At 52.8% G+C, this 22,754-nt stretch overlaps 2 protein-coding genes across 2 annotated transcripts; both read right to left on the bottom strand.

Moving 5' to 3' along the window:
* Positions 1–355: 355 nt before the first annotated feature.
* Positions 356–4,863, bottom strand: LOC130265453 (serine/threonine-protein kinase PAK 3-like). Its single transcript, XM_056514553.1, has 8 exons — positions 4,818–4,863; positions 4,626–4,675; positions 3,686–3,798; positions 3,044–3,161; positions 2,295–2,394; positions 1,662–1,858; positions 961–1,098; positions 356–568 (listed from the first exon to the last, which is right to left on the bottom strand). The coding sequence occupies exons 1-8, from the start codon at positions 4,861–4,863 to the stop codon at positions 479–481; spliced, it is 852 nt and encodes a 283-aa protein (XP_056370528.1). The 3' UTR covers positions 356–478.
* A 7,089-nt stretch (positions 4,864–11,952) lies between these two features.
* Positions 11,953–21,279, bottom strand: LOC130265452 (serine/threonine-protein kinase PAK 3-like). The gene is made up of 13 exons (XM_056514552.1): positions 20,933–21,279; positions 19,927–20,020; positions 19,459–19,581; positions 18,811–18,933; positions 18,405–18,585; positions 17,420–17,483; positions 16,246–16,294; positions 15,306–15,418; positions 14,664–14,781; positions 13,915–14,014; positions 13,282–13,478; positions 12,558–12,695; positions 11,953–12,165 (listed from the first exon to the last, which is right to left on the bottom strand). Exons 1-13 carry the CDS (start codon positions 21,277–21,279, stop codon positions 12,076–12,078), a joined length of 1,737 nt encoding a protein of 578 aa, XP_056370527.1. The 3' UTR covers positions 11,953–12,075.
* Between the last annotated feature and the right edge of the window lie 1,475 nt (positions 21,280–22,754).

Here is a 22,754-nt window from a genome sequence, read left to right as displayed (position 1 = left end):
CTCACCTGCACCTGAGCCTGTGGAGAAGCCTGGCTGCCTCCTCCTCTGCCCAGAGCAGCACAGACACTCCCAACCTTTCCCTGGATCTCCAACCCAACCACGGCCACAGCGGCGTCCCCAGCAGTGACACCACTGCTCTGCTCGCTTTCGTTCTACTCTGCTCCTCTCTTCACAGCTACAAGCCTGTATCTTCACAGGAGGTCGTGGCCTGGAGGCAATGAAGGAAGAAGAACTCTGCCCGCTTCCAAACTGTGCCACAATCTGTGCCCATCCATGGTTTAGAAACGCCTGACCATTAAGAAGAAAATTTAGACCTTGTTCATAGGTTGAGAACAAAGGGAAGCTTCCAACACAGTGAAGGTTTTAAAGTATTTATTTTGACTATCAATCTAAACAAACTACCTGCCAGAAACTAGAAACTACAAACTAGAAACTACGAGCTACAAACTGCAACAAACAACAATGGCCTCTTCCAGGGCTAGTATCTGCTGTCAGCCATAAACTGCTGTGCTGCCATGATCAGAGGCGTCAGGCTGGAGGTCGGCTTGGCTGAGGTTACAAACGGATGCTGCCCAAAGAGAAAAAGAAGACATGAACATCTACTTTCCTCACAGGCTGAAACAGCCTTTCTCTGCCTACCAGAAAGAGACAGAAAGGAGGGCACGCTGTGCACCTCTGTCTCCACGTCCAGCACCCTGCTACCATGGGAAACCATGGCTCACAATCCCACAAAGGCATGAAGCCAGATGTCTTCAGCTTAAGGAGGTTTGGTCTTGGTGACCTTGAAAGGCTCCTTCCAAGCCAATCCTCCCAGGCCAAGATTCTCCTTGCTTTTCCTTCAAAAAGCCCCCAGACTGGAGAATCTTAGGAGCAGGGCCCATCTGACGCCTTGCACTCGAGCCCAGGAGGAGCCCCTGGCAGCGGGCAGCTGGCGCACCCTGCGGCCGCTCTGCCTTTTACCTGCAGAAGTTCCTGGGCACACCAGCGCCTGTCCTCGTCTGTCTGCAGGCAGCAGCGCAGAAAGTCTCGCAGCCAAGGGGACTGCTGCCTGGGGTTCTGCAGCTTCGGGGTGCCCCCGGTGCTGATCAGCTGTCCAACCTGGAGTAGAAGGCAAGGTCACACTGCACCTGTCTCCTTCGCACCCAAAACTGCTCACCCACACCCCACTGCGCAAGCTCCACTCTCCAGTGGCGCTTTCCTCCCTGCCAGAGGGTGGCACATGCCTTTCCTAGCCCAAGCAACAGAACGCAAAGCCAGAGGCAAGCACAGCCTGCCCAATGTGCAAAGGCTCCTGCCTTGGGCCCTGATTTCATTGCCTGATGGAATTAGGAGATATTTCATCCGCAAAAGCACCCTTTGCTTCTCTGAGGACTGACACAACCTCTTACAGTCCATTTGGAAGAGGGTCGAACTCTGCTATTGCCAAGGTTTTCTTCCAAAAATTCAGCTCGGCGCTGCTCGCTGCTCCCTTAGGCAAAGCTTCCATCAAGCAAAGGGCATCACAGATTTTTGGGCTCTTCATAATTAAATGGCAAGGGGAAAAAGCAGGGAGCGATGCACAAGAGACTATGCAGCCCAGAACCCATGGTCTCCAGGTGTTACCAAGCTTCCCAGGCAGAAGGATAGAGTGACAAGAGGCTGTGAGAGAAGTTGCAGCGCACCGTGCGGGAGGTTTTCATCAGGTAAGGAGGCGCTCCTTCCACCATCTCGATGCCCACGATGCCAAAGGACCAGATGTCCACTTTGGGGCCATAGGGCTTCCTGGTGAAAATCTCTGGCGCCATCCAGTAAGTAGTGCCGACAGCTGATCTCCGTTTGCTCTGCTCAGCCGTGAGCTGAGCAGCGAGTCCAAAATCAGCTGAGGAGAAAAAAACCACTCTGATCAAGCCAGCGTGAATTAGGAAAGCAAACAGAAGAATTCCCCACTCTAGCAATGTCCAAGAAGGCAGTGGGCAAACCAGCTGCAGAAGGGGCCATGCTGGCCTTCCTTAGGCCTGCAGCTGAGGGAATATGGGATTGGCCATTCAGCAAAAGCCCCCAATTTCACACAGTGGCTTTTAGTCCCCTGAAGCTCGAGAGTGAAACTGCCTTGCTTGGGAAGGGACACACACAAGCCAAAGCCCCTCCTGACACCTTCTTCCCAGCCACACCGCCCTGCACCTTGTGGCTGTGCTCTGCCCTTGCTGCAGGGCAGCCTGCACTGCCACAGGCGCCACTGCCGGGGATCTGGCAGTCACTCAAAGGCACCCCCACCCCGCAGCCCAGCACGGCTGAGCCTGGCCAACAACACCCACCCAACTTGACAGATCCATCCAAGCTCAGGAGAATGTTGTGGCTTTTGATGTCTCGGTGGATCACTTGCTTGGAGTGAAGGAAATCCAGGCCTTGCAGGCACTGAGGGAGGAAAAAGAAACATGAGCCTAGGAGTCCCTCATCTGATTGCATCCCACAAGCAGGGAAGCGGCACATCTGCAAGACAGACTTGCTGGGCAGTGCTGAGCCGTGGCAGGAAAGGCTGCTGGCAAGGGCAAGAGCTTGCTGCTCCAACACGAGCACAGCAGTGCCTTTCTCAGTGAGGGTGTGTTCATTTTGGAAAGAGAAAGGGCAATTATTTCAGCTGACCAGTGCCCTGCAACCACAGACTGAAGGAGCACTGCTGCAGGGGCTGTGCTCTCTCCAGCCACATGGCAGCGGGTGCTTTTGCAAATCCCACTTTGGGTGCAAGGCTCTCCTTTGAGGCTGAGCTCTCTGAGAGTCCTGCGAGTATCTCTTTGTCTTTCCCACTCTGTTGATATTGTGCCACCAGCACGTTTGCTCTTACCGGGACGGAATGCAGTACACGCAGGCTCCAGGCAAGTGTTTAGAGTGGCAAAGACAAAGAAACAGACTAGAAGAAGGGCCTGCACGTTGGCAGGCACTTCAGAGGCTCTTGCTCCTGGCAGTCATAAGAGAAAGGCAGAAAGGAAGCTCGGAAGGTAAAATCAATCCCCTCCTTGCCACCCATCCCACCCAAGGCACGGGAAGCACAAGCGCCGTCCCTCACCTCCCGAGAGACGACTGCAATCTCTCCTTCTGCCATCCTGGTCTCCCTGATGACATCGTGTAAGGAACCTCCGTCCATGTATTCCATCACGAGCCAGAGTTCCTCGTGCACCAGGTAGCTGAAAGGAGGAAACAACAGCCTGGAGATGAATGCGCGCTCCTGCATGACCTGGTGGATTCTTGTTTCCATGTCTCTCTCCAAGGAAGACAGGAGGAAGGGAATAGTCATTCACTAGGCTCTACAGGGCTTGAACTCTGTGCAGTTTAAAAGACTGCTTGCTATCCACACCAATGCAACAGGCCAAGGAAACTACATCCTATAGTGCTTTGTCAGCACTTCAGAACCTTGGGAAAGAAACCAAACCCCAAAGCCAACAGGAAAACATGGAGGCAGCACAGCAACTTTGAGGCTGTTGGCTCAGTAAAATAGGGCCGAGTCCTGGCCTTTGAAAGTGCACTTGCAACTAGATATGGCAGAAAAAGATTAATGCAGCTCCCAAAGCAGTCTCATCCAAGATGCTGTAGATCAGCCCAGAAACAGGAATAAACAGCTCCACCCTCTGCCAGCAACCAGAGGAGTGGTTGAAGCTCTGCCTTGCAGGAGGTGAGTGACCGCCCATGGCAGAAGAGCAGAACCACTCACCTGTCTATATAGTTCACCAGGTTGCCGTTCTTATTGTCCCGCATGACCTGGATTTCCTTCACGCATAGCTCCTTGCTGCTCTCTTGCAGGAGACTAGTTTTCTTAATGGCCACCTAAAATGACATGCAAACCATGAACCAAAGTAGTTTGCCACAGGACCACATAGGGAACATGGGGGGCTTGATCATGACTCCAGCAGCCCACTACACAACAAGAAAGCAAACTTTTACGGACATGAGAGATAAAATGTCACCCTAGAAACATCCTCACCTTTATCCACCATAAGAAATACAGCCCTACAGATCTTATGGAAAAAATGCCCTGATGATGACCGCATCGTTAAGGACACCACCAAAAAAGACAATCCCTGCACTTTGTCACTTTAGGAATTTTCATTTTGCTCCACTAAAACACTTTTCTGCATAACCCTGACATTTAAAATTCCTGCCTGAGTGCAAAAAGAAACAACCCAAGCCTTGAACCTCTAGCGATACATGCCGGCCTCTGAGCAGGGCTTAGGCCCTTGAGAGGCTCCTTGCAGACCTCTCTCTCTAAGCACACTTCCCAAGGGCAGCACTGAAGGTGGCTGAGCAACTACCAGCACAATTCCCATGGATTTGCTAACAGCCAGAAGTGAGAAGTCCAGGGAGCCCTGAGCTGCAGCCCCAAAGAGCAGTGCCATTCTCTGAGACACCACCTCGGCACTAAGACCCACCTAGCATGTCCTCCTCTGCAAAACACCCCTTGGCTTCTTTGCATTCCTTGCAGCAGCTGAGAAGGACAAACTCTGTCCCCACTCTGTTCGGCAGGCTGACTCTGCTCTGCACTGCCTTTGCCTCTCCAGCAAAGCTCTACCAGCGACCCAAAGCTCAGGCACAGCTCACAGCAAGGGGGAGGGCACTGGAGAGCTGCAGGAGCTGCAGCACTGCTTGACGCTTACCTCTTCTCCTGTGGCAGTCTCCACCTGCCGTGCACACAGTGCCGAAACCCCTAGAAACAAAACAGCAGCAGAGAAAGGAGAAGGCCTTTAGTCCCTGCAGGTGCCAGACACTGCACTCCAACAGGAAACAAAGTCCTGGGGGAAACAGCAAATGCAACACCACAGATTGTGCTCTGCACTTTATCCCATTACTCTTTCGAGAGCTGTGCGCGTGTGGGATCTTTCCAGACACACACATTCCTGCTGGGCATGCTCACACCTCTCCTTGGAGTCTATCTGCCAAACTCAGGCAGCAGCACACAGGCCTTCTGAGAAGCCTGAAGCCATGCAAGAGCAATCAGAGGAAAGCTTCCAGTAACAGATCCTTTCTCCAGCTGACAAGGAGAGTAGTCTCCAGCCACAGCTGCTTCTCTTTAGTGCACCGAAAGACACGGGAAGGACTCCACTTTTCAGGTGACTTCTTGCACATTTGGCTCCTCCCAGAAGAAATGTTGCAAATCAATCCCATTTCCAGTCAGCAGAGCTGCCTTTCAAAAGGGACCAGATTGGTGGATTCTTTCCACTAAAGGCCTAAACCTCACAGGATCCACGAGGGGTCTGACATCAGGCAGATGCTGCCTTTTCCTCTAGAGTGCATTGGCATTGGGCAATCCCGTGAAGCCTTGACTTTTTCCACCTCAGCTACAAAAGAGAGCTGCTTCTTTCCTTTCTGCTTTTGCCTTCTAGACTAGAAGGTGGTCATGCTGACCACTCAATCTTGTTTTCAGCAAAATACTGGAAAGAAATTTTACTGACAGCTGACAGCCCTCAGCTACTAACTGGACCTTGGAGGCAATGAAGTTTTCCTCCTTTCATTCCCACGTATTCTGTATTCTTTTGGGACACACAGAAATTATTTCTCCTGAGAAAAGCGGCAAACAGGGGCAACACGCTTGAGGGAACAGGAGATCTGCCAGGTGCTGCTCTTTGCTGCAGAAAAGACATTGCCACCATCCAGGCGTCTTTGCCATGCCTTCGGACCACTGCTCTCAATGCTGAGCAGTACTGAGAGACGGCAGCGTCTCAAGGCAGTGTCTGAGCAGCTTTGGAGCTTGCCTGATGTCACTCTGGGGAGATGTGCCACCAGCACAGTACACAGCCCCTCCCTTTGAAGAAGGACCTGTGGCTGCACTCACCCTTTGCCAATGGTTTCCAGATCTGTATATTTAGCCTCTGGATCTCCTTTGCTCACCAGCATCCCTGTAAAAATGCAAAGGAAAGATGCTGACTTCAAAACAGAGATCCCACCGTGCAGCAGATCTGAAAGGCAGCCCCACTCTCTGGCCCACTGGGCCCATTCAACTCACTCAGGAGAGAAACAACAACACCATTACTGCACCACCAGCACCACCAAAACAACAGCAGCAGCAAGAGCAGCAGCTCTGCAGCAAACATGGCCTGCACAAAACTACAAGTGTGAACTGAAATCTGAGCACATGGGGAAACTGTAGGGGAGACAGGGATCAGAAAACCATAACCAAAAGAAGTGATTGTTGTCTAAAAAAACAAAACATTTCTGTTTTGCAAAGAAAACCCTGTGACACTCAACAAAAGCTTTAATCCTTGCAAACAGCAAAGGCACCTTGGGCTCTGGAACCAATTTTACCTACAACTGCCTTTCCAGAACCAGGAAGAACAGTGCAAAGTGCTCCCAGCAGAGGCGCGATCTCCAGCTGACAGCAGGACTTTGCCTAAACAAGGCCTTTCTGGCTTTCCAGAGCAGCAGCTGCTGTGAGCAGCTCCTGCAGTGGGCCTTAGCAATGAGGGCCCAGCTTTAGGCTGGGCTCAGCTCTCAAGATGGCCTTGGCCATGGCCCACAGGAGCTGGGCCCCACAGCAGCTCCCTGAGGCCCACGCATTCACAAGGTCACAGCCTCCTGCCCAGCCAGAAACAAGCTCTGCTTTGCCTTGGGCAGCGAGGCAAGCTCAGGCAAAGCCAAAGCAGGCCAGGCTGCCCTCTGAGGCGGGAGCAACAGCCTGCTGCTCCTTCAGCACCTCAAAGCACAACCACAGCTCCTGTGTGGAGGCCACAGCACCGACACTCAGCTGAGCAGCAGCACCAGGCGGGACAGCTCGTGCTGACACACGCACACACAAGGCCCTGCTCCAGCAGACAGGGATCACAAAGGACATACTCAGCATGGCCAGCCACTCGTCCTCTGTCCTCTCTCGCAGCTGCTCTGTGCCGCCAGAGGAACTGCTTGTGCTCCAGGTGCACGAGCTGCTCGTGCTGGAGCTCCCAGCTTGGGGACTGGCGGCTTCTTCAGAGCCTGCAGCTGCAGCTCGTGCAGGTGCCACGACAGAGGCGCTGGAGCTCTGGGACAAGAGATGAGTTTGGGTCAGAAATGTGCCTGGCACAGATGCCCCTGCAATCCCATCACAAATGCAAGCCCCTAGCAAGATGCTGCCGGCCACATCCAGGGCTCTTCACCTCTCGGCATTTGCTGCCCCTACTCCATCTCCAGGCTCAAAATCCATAGATTGCTTTTACATATGCACAAAATGACACCATAGACACAGCTAAGCAAAGCAGACACTTACTGATGCTGGCAGCTCAGGCCGTGGGCTGACAGCAGTGGCAGCTTCACTGGCACCTTCGTCCTCTTCAGCCTCTTCCTCGGCTGCTGAGGCAGCCAGAGCAGGTGCTGGCGCTGCCCCTGTGCTCTGTGGGCAGACAGCAGCATGAGGGACAGGAAAGAACCTGTCCTTCAGAACCTCACGTGTATTCAGCTACAGGCCCTGCTGCATCTCAGCTCTTCCTTTAGCTATCCACAGCTGCTCCATGGACAGGACCAGGTCCCTCCAGGGGACAGTGTCTCCTGTGGATCCTGCAAGGCTGTGAACTGCATGTTTGTGCAGCTCCCCTCACATCGGGCAGGGAGCCTGCACAGCCACTGGGCACAAAGGGCCTCACTTGTACCCCAGGAGCATCCAAAGACACCCCAATGCTACCTCTTGTCTCTTGCTGAGACAAATTCACAGCCCCTGGCACAACAGTGGGAAATTGATGCCCAAACGTCCAAATTCCACACCCCATTTCCAGGCCACACTGGCCAGAGAAGCGTCTGGAAGTGCTGGAAAGATTCCAGCCCTCAGCATCCTCAGCCACGCATGGCAGGTGCTGTCTGATCAGAAACTTCCAGCTCTGCTCTGCTCCAGCTACAGGGCTACCCAGAGCTGGCGCTTACTGATGCTGGGTGCTCAGGCCCTGCAGTGGCAGCATCTGCAGCTTGGTGGGCATCTTCCTCCCCTTTGGCCTCTTCTTCAGCAACACAGGCAGCCAGAGGAAGCTCAGAGGTTGGTTTTGGGCTCTGCAGACATAAAGCAATGTGAGGGACAGGCAACCTTCTTTATATTCAGCTGAAGAGTCACATGTGCTTAGGAGAAACCATCTGCATTCTAAGTTGGTCAGCCTCAAGTAAAATGGGCCACGCAGAGCAGACTGCACTCTCTTGGACAGGAGAAATTCCATCATGGCTCCAAGCACCGAGCAAGCCCACTTTCATCTGCTGAAAAAGCTCTGAAGTGGAACTGGAGGAAACAGCCAGGAATCCTGTGGATGATGCTGCTGCTGCTGCTGCAGCTGCACAGAGCCTGGACTGTGCTTTCATTCATCCGAGCAGGCTGGCACTGGACTGCAGCACGCCCAGCTCACGCCGTGCTCCACAACTGTCCAACGCTCCCAAGGCCAAAGGCTCCTTTCCCACTCACCCAAGGAGCGGATTCTCTCCAGGCACGGGCGATGTGACCTGCAACACACAAGGGAAAAAGAAGCGGATGCTGTGAGAAAGCTGCCCGCACTGGGCAGGCCCAGCAAAAATTCAAGCCAAAGACAGAGCATTCTGCTTTCACTGCTTCCCTCCAGCAGCAACCCTTGTGTCACACAGCAAGCAAGACAAGAGCACAAAGTACTGTCTTGTGTCTGCCTTTTGTCCTCCTTGGCCACTCATCCCACAGAAACTTGAGACAAAGAAAGTCCAGATGGTTCTGTAACAGTCGCTGCTTCTGCCCCACCCCACCCTGCAGGAGCTACAGCTCCTCTCTTTGCTGGACTTCAGTTTTCTGAAGAGATGGCAAGCATCAATTGCCATGAGCTTGCTGAAAACTTTTCCTCAGAAGAGCTTCACCCAAAAGCCCTTAGCCATGGTGGCAGTTCTATTGTGACACAGCACAAGAACAGCTGCTGGGCTCAGGAGCATTCAAGAGCTCTTAGGAAATGTTGATTTCAGAGGCCATTTCCAAGTTGATTCCGTGATTTCATCACAGAGGGAAGGTCTCTTTTAGCACACAGCAAGTGTCAAGTTCCACAGACACATCCTGGGATGAGCGCATGCAGACAAGAAGATGCTTCTCCCCAGGCCTGGAGAGCAGCACACAGTTTTTACAAGGACTCCTGCCAAGCTCTCCCAGGCTTCCTGTCTTGAAACCTGTCTTGCTTGAGCCAGCAAACTGAGGAGATTCCAGACTCCACTGCCACAGGCCATGCCATGGCATGGGGCAGCACAAGCCCTGCAGGCTACATGGCAAATGCAGCCCACGCCCTGCTGCCTAGAGACACCCCCTGCTCAGCTGAGGCTGGTGACAGCAGCTTTACCCAACCAAAGGCCTCTTCATGGCATTTTGGTTTCCACATGCCGCACCCAACAAAAACCTCTACTTACGTGCCAGGTGGGTGAAGAAGTACCCGGAATAAGCCACAGAAAAAGCCGTGCAAACTGCAGCAGCGCACACTCTGTCCATGGTCGCAGCAGTGCTGCTCAAGTCTGCACCGGACAATACCTGTGGGCACAAAGAAAATACTCAGAGTGCTGTCAGGGTGCAGCCTGCTGGCAGACACCTCGTCGAAGCAGCAGCTCCCGCCTGCAGCGAGCGTGCCAAAGAGCTGCTCTGCACACTGAGGCCTCCCGAGCCTCGGCACAGCAACTTTGCCGTGACAGCGCCGGGATGCGGCCCCTGACATCACAATAGGAGCTCCACATCACAATTAGGAGGCTGGCTGGTGACGTCATGTGTAGAAGCAGACCTTCTCTACAGCTAATGCCAAAAAATGCCTGCAAAGTTCTCTGCTACAAAGCCACACAAAAAGCCCTCCTAGTGCATAACCTCTTGCTCAAGGCATCTAAGAGTGACTCCAAAGACACACCGAGCCCCTATAGCCCACACTGAGAAGCTGAACACTTGAGAAGGGACCATGATGTGAGGAAAGCAAAAAAGACAGCAGGACCTTTGGCCACTCATTCCCCTGTGGTAAAGCTCAAGGCCTCTTCCAGCTAGAGGCTCTAAAAGAAACATCCAAGGAAATCCCCGCTGCAATGACAGCTGGGGGACAAAACCTCAGGAAGCATTTTGGTAGATCTTCTTCCTCACATGTTTGCTGCAGTACAAGGTGGGACACAGGCCTAAAAACGGGTGGGCTTTAAGAAAACACGGAAAACTAAGCAAGACATCCACTGCAAACACACCATGCTGCTGCTGCACTGCCGTGGCATTTCCAAGGAGCCTCGCCCAACTGAGGTGCACCTCTGGGAGCTTCCCTGGCCACATCCGTGCATCAGAGGGAGCCGCCTGCTGTGGATGTAAAGCAAGCAGGAAAAGAATGTTCTAGCACGCTCTGGGGCAGCTCACAAAGTGCTGGTAGGAGGAAAGCAGTGGGCCCAAGTGGGCCGGTCCCAGAAAAAGTGAAGGTGTGAGGCAGAGTCCAAATAGATCAGGTGCTGGACAGGCTACAGGAAGGCAGGCTTAGGAAAACAGAAAAACCATCACCACCACCATTCCAAAATTTGGATGCTACATTCTCCCTCCTCTTGCATTAAAACCACTTTTTCTCTATTTCTCATGCTGTGGTTTAACCCCAGCCCGCAAGCAAGCACCACGCTGTCGGGGCTCTGGCTGTGTTGCATGAATATGAGAGACTCTGACTTTAAGAGAACTGCATCATTCTGTACTTTTCAGAGAGAATACTGACACTGAGCTATTCGTGAAGGAGATAAAAAGTAGTAACAATGAGCGGATGGGAAAGAATCAGAGTAGCAACAGTAGGAGGCTGAGGAGGTACATTAAAGTAGCAAGCGAGAAGGTAGAGGGGCAGAGAAAATAGAATAAAGTAGCAAATAGGTAGAAGAGACGTGACTGACGTAGGGTGCTAGGATTGCTTGAGCCAAGAGGTGGAGAAATTGTCGTAACAACGCGTGAAACCAATCAATAAATAACAAGTCACATATGGACGATGCTCACTAACCACTGATATGCTTGCTGGCCTCGCGTGTTGCAACAGTGTTTAAGTACAAAAGAAGCAGTGCACAGCTAATAAACGGATAAGCCTTGCACCATACTGATGCGTGAGTCTTTTCTCATTCACCATGAAGATCCTTCTCTAGCTACGGCTCCGACACCAAACACAGCCATTCTCACTCAATGCCCCACCAGCAGGCTGGACTGTGCAGGGAAATGGAGGGGTAAAAGCAGGAAAGCTCACAGGTGGAGAACAATTCATTTGCATAGGGAATGCAGAAGCCATGCACACAGGCAAAAAACCCAAGGAACTCCTTCACCATTTCCCATGGGCAGGCAGGTGTTCTGTGTCTCCAGGACAGCAGGGCCCCCTCAAGCCTCACAGTGACTTGGAAAGACAAATGCCATCATTCCAAATGTGCCCTCCTACCCCGCTCTTGTGCCCAGCTTGAAATACTGAGCAGGATGTCAGAGGATCTGGAACAGCTCCTCGGCCACTTTGGGTCACCTGCCCTGGCTGTGTCTCCTCCCAGCCTCCTGGCACGCAGCGTGACCCCAGGCAGCTCTGTCTGGGCAGCTCCTTCAGCTGTCGTGGGTGCCCCGCTGACACAGGCCGTGGCTCACGCAGATCCAAACCTGCAGAAGTTTTCACTCCCTCACGTTGGCCGTAGTACCCATGAAGGATTCACATTCCCGCTGGACACTCACCTGCACCTGAGCCTGTGGAGAAGCCTGGCTGCCTCCTCCTCTGCCCAGAGCAGCATAGACACTCCCAACCTTTCCCTGGAGCTCCAACCCAACCACGGCCACAGTGGCGTCCCCAGCAGTGACACCACTGCTCTGCTCGCTTTCGTTCTACTCTGCTCCTCTCTTCACAGCTACAAGCCTGTATCTTCACAGGAGGTCGTGGCCTGGAGGCAATGAAGGAAGAAGAACTCTGCCCACTTCCAAACTGTGCCACAATCTGTGCCCATCCATGGTTTAGAAACGCCTGACCATTAAGAAGAAAATTTAGACCTTGTTCATAGGTTGAGAACAAAGGGAAGCTTCCAACACAGTGAAGGTTTTAAAGTATTTATTTTGACTATCAATCTAAACAAACTACCTGCCAGAAACTAGAAACTACAAACTAGAAACTACGAGCTACAAACTACAGCAAACAACAATGGCCTCTTCCAGGGCTAGTATCTGCTGTCAGCCATAAACTGCTGTGCTGCCATGATCAGAGGCGTCAGGCTGGAGGTCGGCTTGGCTGAGGTTACAAACGGATGCTGCCCAAAGAGAAAAAGAAGACATGAACATCTACTTTCCTCACAGGCTGAAACAGCCTTTCTCTGTCTACCAGAAAGAGACAGAAAGGAGGGCACGCTGTGCACCTCTGTCTCCACGTCCAGGACCCTGCTACCACGGGAAACCATGGCTCACAATCCCACAAAGGCATGAAGCCAGATGTCTTCAGCTTAAGGAGGTTTGGTCTTGGTGACCTTGAAAGGCTCCTTCAAAGCCAGTCCTCCCAGGCCAAGATTCTCCTTGCTTTTCCTTCAAAAAGCCCCCAGACTGGAGAATCTTAGGAGCAGGGCCCATCTGACGCCTTGCACTCGAGCCCAGGAGGAGCCCCTGGCAGCGGGCAGCTGGCGCACCCTGCGGCCGCTCTGCCTTTTACCTGCAGAAGTTCCTGGGCACACCAGCGCCTGTCCTCGTCTGTCTGCAGGCAGCAGCGCAGAAAGTCTCGCAGCCAAGGGGACTGCTGCCTGGGGTTCTGCAGCTTCGGGGTGCCCCCGGTGCTGATCAGCTGTCCAACCTGGAGTAGAAGGCAAGGTCACACTGCACCTGTCTCCTTCGCACCCAATACTGCTCACCCACACCCCACTGCGCAAGCTCCACTCTCCAGTGGCGCTTTCCTCCCTGCCAGAGGGTGGCACATGCCTTTCCTAGCCCAAGCAACAGAACGCAAAGCCAGAGGCAAGCACAGCCTGCCCAATGTGCAAAGGCTCCTGCCTTGGGCCCTGATTTCATTGCCTGATGGAATTAGGAGCCACTTGATCAGCAAAAGCACCCTTTGCTTCTCTGAGGACTGACACCACCTCTTAGAGTCCATTTGGAAGAGGGACTTTGGTCGAACTCTGCTATTGCCAAGGTTTCTTTCCAAAAATTCAGCTCGGCGCTGCTCGCTGCTCCCTTAGGCAAAGCTTCCATCAAGCAAAGGGCATCACAGATTTTTGGGCTCTTCATAATTAAATGGCAAGGGGAAAAAGCAGGGAACAATGCACAAGAGACTATGCAGCCCAGAACCCATGGTCTCCAGGTGTTACCAAGCTTCCCAGGCAGAAGGATGGGGACAGATTTTGCTAGAGTGACAGGAGGCTGTGAGAGAAGTTGCAGCGCACCGTGCGGGAGGTTTTCATCAGGTAAGGAGGCGCTCCTTCCACCATCTCGATGCCCACGATGCCAAAGGACCAGATGTCCACTTTGGGGCCATAGGGCTTCCTGGTGAAAATCTCTGGCGCCATCCAGTAAGTAGTGCCGACAGCTGATCTCCATTTGCTCTGCTCAGCCGTGAGCTGAGCAGCGAGTCCAAAATCAGCTGAGGAGAAAAAAACCACTCTGATCAAGCCAGCGTGAATTAGGAAAGCAAACAGAAGAATTCCCCCCTCTAGCAATGTCCAAGAAGGCAGTGGGCAAACCAGCTGCAGAAGGGGCCATGCTGGCCTTCCTTAGGCCTGCAGCTGAGGGAATATGGGATTGCCCATTCAGCAAAAGCCCCCAATTTCACACAGTGGCTTTTAGTCCCCTGAAGCTCGAGAGTGAAACTGCCTTGCTTGGGAAGGGACACACACAAGCCAAAGCCCCTCCTGACACCTTCTTCCCAGCCACACCGCCCTGCACCTTGTGGCTGTGCTCTGCCCTTGCTGCAGGGCAGCCTGCACTGCCACAGGCGCCACTGCCGGGGATCTGGCAGTCACTCAAAGGCACCCCCACCCCGCAGCCCAGCACGGCTGAGCCTGGCCAACAACACCCACCCAGCTTGACAGATCCATCCAAGCTCAGGAGAATGTTGTGGCTTTTGATGTCTCGGTGGATCACTTGCTTGGAGTGAAGGAAATCCAGGCCTTGCAGGCACTGAGGGAGGAAAAAGAAACATGAGCCTAGGAGTCCCTCATCTGATTGCATCCCACAAGCAGGGAAGCGGCACATCTGCAAGACAGACTTGCTGGGCAGTGCTGAGCCGTGGCAGGAAAGGCTGCTGGCAAGGGCAAGAGCTTGCTGCTCCAACACGAGCACAGCAGTGCCTTTCTCAGTGAGGGTGTGTTCATTTTGGAAAGAGAAAGGGCAATTATTTCAGCTGACCAGTGCCCTGCAACCACAGACTGAAGGAGCACTGCTGCAGGGGCTGTGCTCTCTCCAGCCACATGGCAGCGGGTGCTTTTGCAAATCCCACTTTGGGTGCAAGGCTCTCCTTTGAGGCTGAGCTCTCTGAGAGTCCTGCGAGTATCTCTTTGTCTTTCCCACTCTGTTGATATTGTGCCACCAGCACGTTTGCTCTTACCGGGACGGAATGCAGTACACGCAGGCTCCAGGCAAGTGTTTAGAGTGGCAAAGACAAAGAAACAGACTAGAAGAAGGGCCTGCACGTTGGCAGGCACTTCAGAGGCTCTTGCTCCTGGCAGTCATAAGAGAAAGGCAGAAAGGAAGCTCGGAAGGTAAAATCAATCCCCTCCTTGCCACCCATCCCACCCAAGGCACGGGAAGCACAAGCGCCGTCCCTCACCTCCCGAGAGACGACTGCAATCTCTCCTTCTGCCATCCTGGTCTCCCTGATGACATCGTGTAAGGAACCTCCGTCCATGTATTCCATCACGAGCCAGAGTTCCTCGTGCACCAGGTAGCTGAAAGGAGGAAACAACAGCCTGGAGATGAATGCGCGCTCCTGCATGACCTGGTGGATTCTTGTTTCCGTGTCTCTCTCCAAGGAAGACAGGAGGAAGGGAATAGTCATTCACTAGGCTCTACAGGGCTTGAACTCTGTGCAGTCTAAAAGACTGCTTGCTATCCACACCAATGCAACAGGCCAAGGGAACTACATCCTGTAGTGCTTTGTCAGCACTTCAGAACCTTGGGAAAGAAACCAAACCCCAAAGCCAACAGGAAAACATGGAGGCAGCACAGCAACTTTGAGGCTGTTGGCTCAGTAAAATAGGGCCGAGTCCTGGCCTTTGAAAGTGCACTTGCAACTAGATATGGCAGAAAAAGATTAATGCAGCTCCCAAAGCAGTCTCATCCAAGATGCTGTAGATCAGCCCAGAAACAGGAATAAACAGCTCCACCCTCTGCCAGCAACCAGAGGAGTGGTTGAAGCTCTGCCTTGCAGGAGGTGAGTGACCGCCCATGGCAGAAGAGCAGAACCACTCACCTGTCTATATAGTTCACCAGGTTGCCGTCCTTATTGTCCCGCATGACCTGGATTTCCTTCACGCATAGCTCCTTGCTGCTCTCTTGCAGGAGACTAATTTTCTTAATGGCCACCTAAAATGACATGCAAACCATGAACCAAAGTAGTTTGCCACAGGACCACATAGGGAACATGGGGGGCTTGATCATGACTCCAGCAGCCCACTACACAACAAGAAAGCAAACTTTTACGGACATGAGAGATAAAATGTCACCCTAGAAACATCCTCACCTTTATCCACCATAAGAAATACAGTCCTACAGATCTTATGGAAAAAATGCCCTGATGATGACCGCATCGTTAAGGACACCACCAAAAAAGACAATCCCTGCACTTTGTCACTTTAGGAATTTTCATTTTGCTCCACTAAAACACGTTTCTGCAAACCTCTGACATTTAAAATTCCTGCCTGAGTGCAAAAAGAAACAACCCAAGCCTTGAACCTCTAGCGATACATGCCGGCCTCTGAGTAGGGCTTAGGCCCTTGAGAGGCTCCTTGCAGACCTCTCTCTCTAAGCACACTTCCCAAGGGTAGCACTAAAGGTGGCTGAGCAACTACCAGCACAATTCCCATGGATTTGCTAACAGCCAGAAGTGAGAAGTCCAGGGAGCCCTGAGCTGCAGCCCCAAAGAGCAGTGCCATTCTCTGAGACACCACCTCGGCACTAAGACCCACCTAGCATGTCCTCCTCTGCAAAACACCCCTTGGCTTCTTTGCATTCCTTGCAGCAGCTGAGAAGGACAAACTCTGTCCCCACTCTGTTCGGCAGGCTGACTCTGCTCTGCACTGCCTTTGCCTCTCCAGCAAAGCTCTACCAGCGACCCAAAGCTCAGGCACAGCTCACAGCAAGGGGGAGGGCACTGGAGAGCTGCAGGAGCTGCAGCACTGCTTGACGCTTACCTCTTCTCCTGTGGCAGTCTCCACCGCCGTGCACACAGTGCCGAAACCCCTAGAAACAAAACAGCAGCAGAGAAAGGAGAAGGCCTTTAGTCCCTGCAGGTGCCAGACACTGCCCTCCAACAGGAAACAAAGTCCTGGGGCAAACAGCAAATGCACCACCACAGATTGTGCTCTGCACTTTATCCCATTACTCTTTCGGGAGCTGTGCGCGTGTGGGATCTTTCCAGACACACACATTCCCTGCTGGGCATGCTCACACCTCTCCTTGGAGTCTATCTGCCAAACTCAGGCAGCAGCACACAGGCCTTCTGAGAAGCCTGAAGCCATGCAAGAGCAATCAGAGGAAAGCTTCCAGTAACAGATCCTTTCTCCAGCTGACAAGGAGAGTAGTCTCCAGCCACAGCTGCTTCTCTTTGGTGCACCGAAAGACACGGGAAGGACTCCACTTTTCAGGTGACTTCTTGCACATTTGGCTCCTCCCAGAGGAAATGTTGCAAATCAATCCCATTTCCAGTCAGCAGAGCTGCCTTTCAAAAGGGACCAGATTGGTGGATTCTTTCCACTAAAGGCCTAAACCTCACAGGATCCACGAGGGGTCTGACATCAGACAGATGTTGCCTTTTCCTCTAGAGTGCATTGGCATTGGGCAATCCCGTGAAGCCTTGACTTTTTCCACCTCAGCTACAAAAGAGAGCTGCTTCTTTCCTTTCTGCTTTTGCCTTCTAGACTAGAAGGTGGTCATGCTGACCACTCAATCTTGTTTTCAGCAAAATACTGGAAAGAAATTTTACTGACAGCTGACAGCCCTCAGCTACTAACTGGACCTTGGAGGCAATGAAGTTTTCCTCCTTTCATTCCCACGTATTCTGTATTCTTTTGGGACACACAGAAATTATTTCTCCTGAGAAAAGCGGCAAACAGGGGCAACACGCTTGAGGGAACAGGAGATCTGCCAGGTGCTGCTCTTTGCTGCAGGAAAGACATTGCCACCATCCAGGCGTCTTTGCCATGCCTTCGGACCGCAGCTGTCAATGCTGAGCATACTGAGAGACGGCAGCGTCTCAAGGCAGTGTCTGAGCAGCTTTGGAGCTTGCCTGACGTCACTCTGGGGAGATGTGACACCAGCACAGTACACAGCCCCTCCCTTTGAAGAAGGACCTGTGGCTGCACTCACCCTTTGCCAATGATTTCCAGATCTGTATATTTCGCCTCTGGATCTTCTTTGCTCACCAGCATCCCTGTAAAAATGCAAAGGAAAGATGCTGACTTCAAAACAGAGATCCCACCGTGCAGCAGATCTGAAAGGCAGCCCCACTCTCTGGCCCACTGGGCCCGTTCAACTCACTCAGGAGAGAAACAACAACACCATTACTGCACCACCATGCACCACCAAAACAACAGCAGCAGCAAGAGCAGCAGCTCTGCAGCAAACATGGCCTGCACAAAACTACAAGTGTGAACTGAAATCTGAGCACATGGGGAAACTGTAGGGGAGACAGGGATCAGAAAACCATAACCAAAAGAAGTGATTGTTGTCTAAAAAAACAAAACATTTCTGTTTTGCAAAGAAAACCCTGTGACACTCAACAAAAGCTTTAATCCTTGCAAACAGCAAAGGCACCTTGGGCTCTGGAACCAGAACCTTTCCAGAACCAGAAGAACAGTGCAAAGTGCTCCCAGCAGAGGCGCGATCTCCAGCTGACAGCAGGACTTTGCCTAAACAAGGCCTTTCTGGCTTTCCAGAGCAGCAGCTGCTGTGAGCAGCTCCTGCAGTGGGCCTTAGCAATGAGGGCCCAGCTTTAGGCTGGGCTCAGCTCTCAAGATGGCCTTGGCCATGGCCCACAGGAGCTGGGCCCCACAGCAGCTCCCTGAGGCCCACGCATTCACAAGGTCACAGCCTTCTGCCCAGCCAGAAACAAGCTCTGCTTTGCCTTGGGCAGCGAGGCAAGCTCAGGCAAAGCCAAAGCAGGCCAGGCTGCCCTCTGAGGCGGGAGCAACAGCCCGCTGCTCCTTCAGCACCTCAAAGCACAACCACAGCTCCTGTGTGGAGGCCACAGCACCGACACTCAGCTGAGCAGCAGCACCAGGCGGGACAGCTCGTGCTGACACACGCACACACAAGGCCCTGCTCCAGCAGACAGGGATCACAAAGGACATACTCAGCATGGCCAGCCACTCGTCCTCTGTCCTCTCTCGCAGCTGCTCTGTGCCGCCAGAGGAACTGCTTGTGCTCCAGGTGCACGAGCTGCTCGTGCTGGAGCTCCCAGCTTGGGGACTGGCGGCTTCTTCAGAGCCTGCAGCTGCAGCTCGTGCAGGTGCCACGACAGAGGCGCTGGAGCTCTGGGACAAGAGATGAGTTTGGGTCAGAAATGTGCCTGGCACAGATGCCCCTGCAATCCCATCACAAATGCAAGCCCCTAGCAAGATGCTGCCGGCCACATCCAGGGCTCTTCACCTCTCGGCATTTGCTGCCCCTACTCCATCTCCAGGCTCAAAATCCATAGATTGCTTTTACATATGCACAAAATGACACCATAGACACAGCTAAGCAAAGCAGACACTTACTGATGCTGGCAGCTCAGGCCGTGGGCTGACAGCAGTGGCAGCTTCACTGGCACCTTCGTCCTCTTCAGCCTCTTCCTCGGCTGCTGAGGCAGCCAGAGCAGGTGCTGGCGCTGCCCCTGTGCTCTGTGGGCAGACAGCAGCATGAGGGACAGGAAAGAACCTGTCCTTCAGAACCTCACGTGTATTCAGCTACAGGCCCCTGCTGCATCTCAGCTCTTCCTTTAGCTATCCACAGCTGCTCCATGGACAGGACCAGGTCCCTCCAGGGGACAGTGTCTCCTGTGGATCCTGCAAGGCTGTGAACTGCATGTTTGTGCAGCTCCCCTCACATCGGGCAGGGAGCCTGCACAGCCACTGGGCACAAAGGGCCTCACTTGTACCCCGGGAGCATCCAAAGACACCCCAATGCTACCTCTTGTCTCTTGCTGAGACAAATTCACAGCCCCTGGCACAACAGTGGGAAATTGATGCCCAAACGTCCAAATTCCACACCCCATTTCCAGGCCACACTGGCCAGAGAAGCGTCTGGAAGTGCTGGAAAGATTCCAGCCCTCAGCATCCTCAGCCACGCATGGCAGGTGCTGTCTGATCAGAAACTTCCAGCTCTGCTCTGCTCCAGCTACAGGGCTACCCAGAGCTGGCGCTTACTGATGCTGGGTGCTCAGGCCCTGCAGTGGCAGCATCTGCAGCTTGGTGGGCATCTTCCTCCCCTTTGGCCTCTTCTTCAGCAACACAGGCAGCCAGAGGAAGCTCAGAGGTTGGTTTTGGGCTCTGCAGACATAAAGCAATGTGAGGGACAGGCAACCTTCTTTATATTCAGCTGAAGAGTCACATGTGCTTAGGAGAAACCATCTGCATTCTAAGTTGGTCAGCCTCAAGTAAAATGGGCCACGCAGAGCAGACTGCACTCTCTTGGACAGGAGAAATTCCATCATGGCTCCAAGCACCGAGCAAGCCCACTTTCATCTGCTGAAAAAGCTCTGAAGTGGAACTGGAGGAAACAGCCAGGAATCCTGTGGATGATGCTGCTGCTGCTGCTGCAGCTGCACAGAGTCCTGGACTGTGCTTTCATTCATCCGAGCAGGCTGGCACTGGACTGCAGCACGCCCAGCTCACGCCGTGCTCCACAACTGTCCAACGCTCCCAAGGCCAAAGGCTCCTTTCCCACTCACCCAAGGAGCGGATTCTCTCCAGGCACGGGCGATGTGACCTGCAACACACAAGGGAAAAAGAAGCGGATGCTGTGAGAAAGCTGCCCGCACTGGGCAGGCCCAGCAAAAATTCAAGCCAAAGACAGAGCATTCTGCTTTCACTGCTTCCCTCCAGCAGCAACCCTTGTGTCACACAGCAAGCAAGACAAGAGCACAAAGTACTGTCTTGTGTCTGCCTTTTGTCCTCCTTGGCCACTCATCCCACAGAAACTTGAGACAAAGAAAGTCCAGATGGTTCTGTAACAGTCGCTGCTTCTGCCCCACCCCACCCTGCAGGAGCTACAGCTCCTCTCTTTGCTGGACTTCAGTTTTCTGAAGAGATGGCAAGCATCAATTGCCATGAGCTTGCTGAAAACTTTTCCTCAGAAGAGCTTCACCCAAAAGCCCTTAGCCATGGTGGCAGTTCTATTGTGACACAGCACAAGAACAGCTGCTGGGCTCAGGAGCATTCAAGAGCTCTTAGGAAATGTTGATTTCAGAGGCCATTTCCAAGTTGATTCCGTGATTTCATCACAGAGGGAAGGTCTCTTTAGCACACAGCAAGTGTCAAGTTCCACAGACACATCCTGGGATGAGCGCATGCAGACAAGAAGATGCTTCTCCCCAGGCCTGGAGAGCAGCACACAGTTTTTTACAAGGACTCCTGCCAAGCTCTCCCAGGCTTCCTGTCTTGAAACCTGTCTTGCTTGAGCCAGCAAACTGAGGAGATCCCAGACTCCACTGCCACAGGCCATGCCATGGCATGGGGCAGCACAAGCCCTGCAGGCTACATGGCAAATGCAGCCCACGCCCTGCTGCCTAGAGACACCCCCTGCTCAGCTGAGGCTGGTGACAGCAGCTTTACCCAACCAAAGGCCTCTTCATGGCATTTTGGTTTCCACATGCCGCACCCAACAAAAACCTCTACTTACGTGCCAGGTGGGTGAAGAAGTACCCGGAATAAGCCACAGAAAAAGCCGTGCAAACTGCAGCAGCGCACACTCTGTCCATGGTCGCAGCAGTGCTGCTCAAGTCTGCACCGGACAATACCTGTGGGCACAAAGAAAATACTCAGAGTGCTGTCAGGGTGCAGCCTGCTGGCAGACACCTCGTCAAGCAGCAGCTCCCGCCTGCAGCGAGCGTGCCAAAGAGCTGCTCTGCACACTGAGGCCTCCCGAGCCTCGGCACAGCAACTTTGCCGTGACAGCGCCGGGATGCGGCCCCTGACATCACAATAGGAGCTCCACATCACAATTAGGAGGCTGGCTGGTGACGTCATGTGTAGAAGCAGACCTTCTCTACAGCTAATGCCAAAAAATGCCTGCAAAGTTCTCTGCTACAAAGCCACACAAAAAGCCCTCCTAGTGCATAACCTCTTGCTCAAGGCATCTAAGAGTGACTCCAAAGACACACCGAGCCCCTATAGCCCACACTGAGAAGCTGAACACTTGAGAAGGGACCATGATGTGAGGAAAGCAAAAAAGACAGCAGGACCTTTGGCCACTCATTCCCCTGTGGTAAAGCACAAGGCCTCTTCCAGCTAGGGCTCTAAAAGAAACATCCAAGGAAATCCCCGCTGCAATGACAGCTGGGGGACAAAACCTCAGGAAGCATTTTGGTAGATCTTCTTCCTCACATGTTTGCTGCAGTACAAGGTGGGACACAGGCCTAAAAACGGGTGGGCTTTAAGAAAACACGGAAAACTAAGCAAGACATCCACTGCAAACACACCATGCTGCTGCTGCACTGCCGTGGCATTTCCAAGGAGCCTCGCCCAACTGAGGTGCACCTCTGGGAGCTTCCCTGGCCACATCCGTGCATCAGAGGGAGCCGCCTGCTGTGGATGTAAAGCAAGCAGGAAAAGAATGTTCTAGCACGCTCTGGGGCAGCTCACAAAGTGCTGGTAGGAGGAAAGCAGTGGGCCCAAGTGGGCCGGTCCCAGAAAAAGTGAAGGTGTGAGGCAGAGTCCAAATAGATCAGGTGCTGGACAGGCTACAGGAAGGCAGGCTTAGGAAAACAGAAAAACCATCACCACCACCATTCCAAAATTTGGATGCTACATTCTCCCTCCTCTTGCATTAAAACCACTTTTTCTCTATTTCTCATGCTGTGGTTTAACCCCAGCCCGCAAGCAAGCACCACGCTGTCGGGGCTCTGGCTGTGTTGCATGAATATGAGAGACTCTGACTTTAAGAGAACTGCATCATTCTGTACTTTTCAGAGAGAATACTGACACTGAGCTATTCGTGAAGGAGATAAAAAGTAGTAACAATGAGCGGATGGGAAAGAATCAGAGTAGCAACAGTAGGAGGCTGAGGAGGTACATTAAAGTAGCAAGCGAGAAGGTAGACGGGCAGAGAAAATAGAATAAAGTAGCAAATAGGTAGAAGAGACGTGACTGACGTAGGGTGCTAGGATTGCTTGAGCCAAGAGGTGGAGAAATTGTCGTAACAACGCGTGAAACCAATCAATAAATAACAAGTCACATATGGACGATGCTCACTAACCACTGATATGCTTGCTGGCCTCGCGTGTTGCAACAGTGTTTAAGTACAAAAGAAGCAGTGCACAGCTAATAAACGGATAAGCCTTGCACCATACTGATGCGTGAGTCTTTTCTCATTCACCATGAAGATCCTTCTCTAGCTACGGCTCCGACACCAAACACAGCCATTCTCACTCAATGCCCCACCAGCAGGCTGGACTGTGCAGGGAAATGGAAGGGTAAAAGCAGGAAAGCTCACAGGTGGAGAA

Source organism: Oenanthe melanoleuca, chromosome Z (genome assembly GCF_029582105.1).
Source record: "Oenanthe melanoleuca isolate GR-GAL-2019-014 chromosome Z, OMel1.0, whole genome shotgun sequence".
NCBI lineage: Eukaryota > Metazoa > Chordata > Aves > Passeriformes > Muscicapidae > Oenanthe > Oenanthe melanoleuca.
The sequence above is the reverse complement of the archived record's forward strand: the minus strand, read 5'-3'. Positions and strand labels throughout refer to the sequence as shown.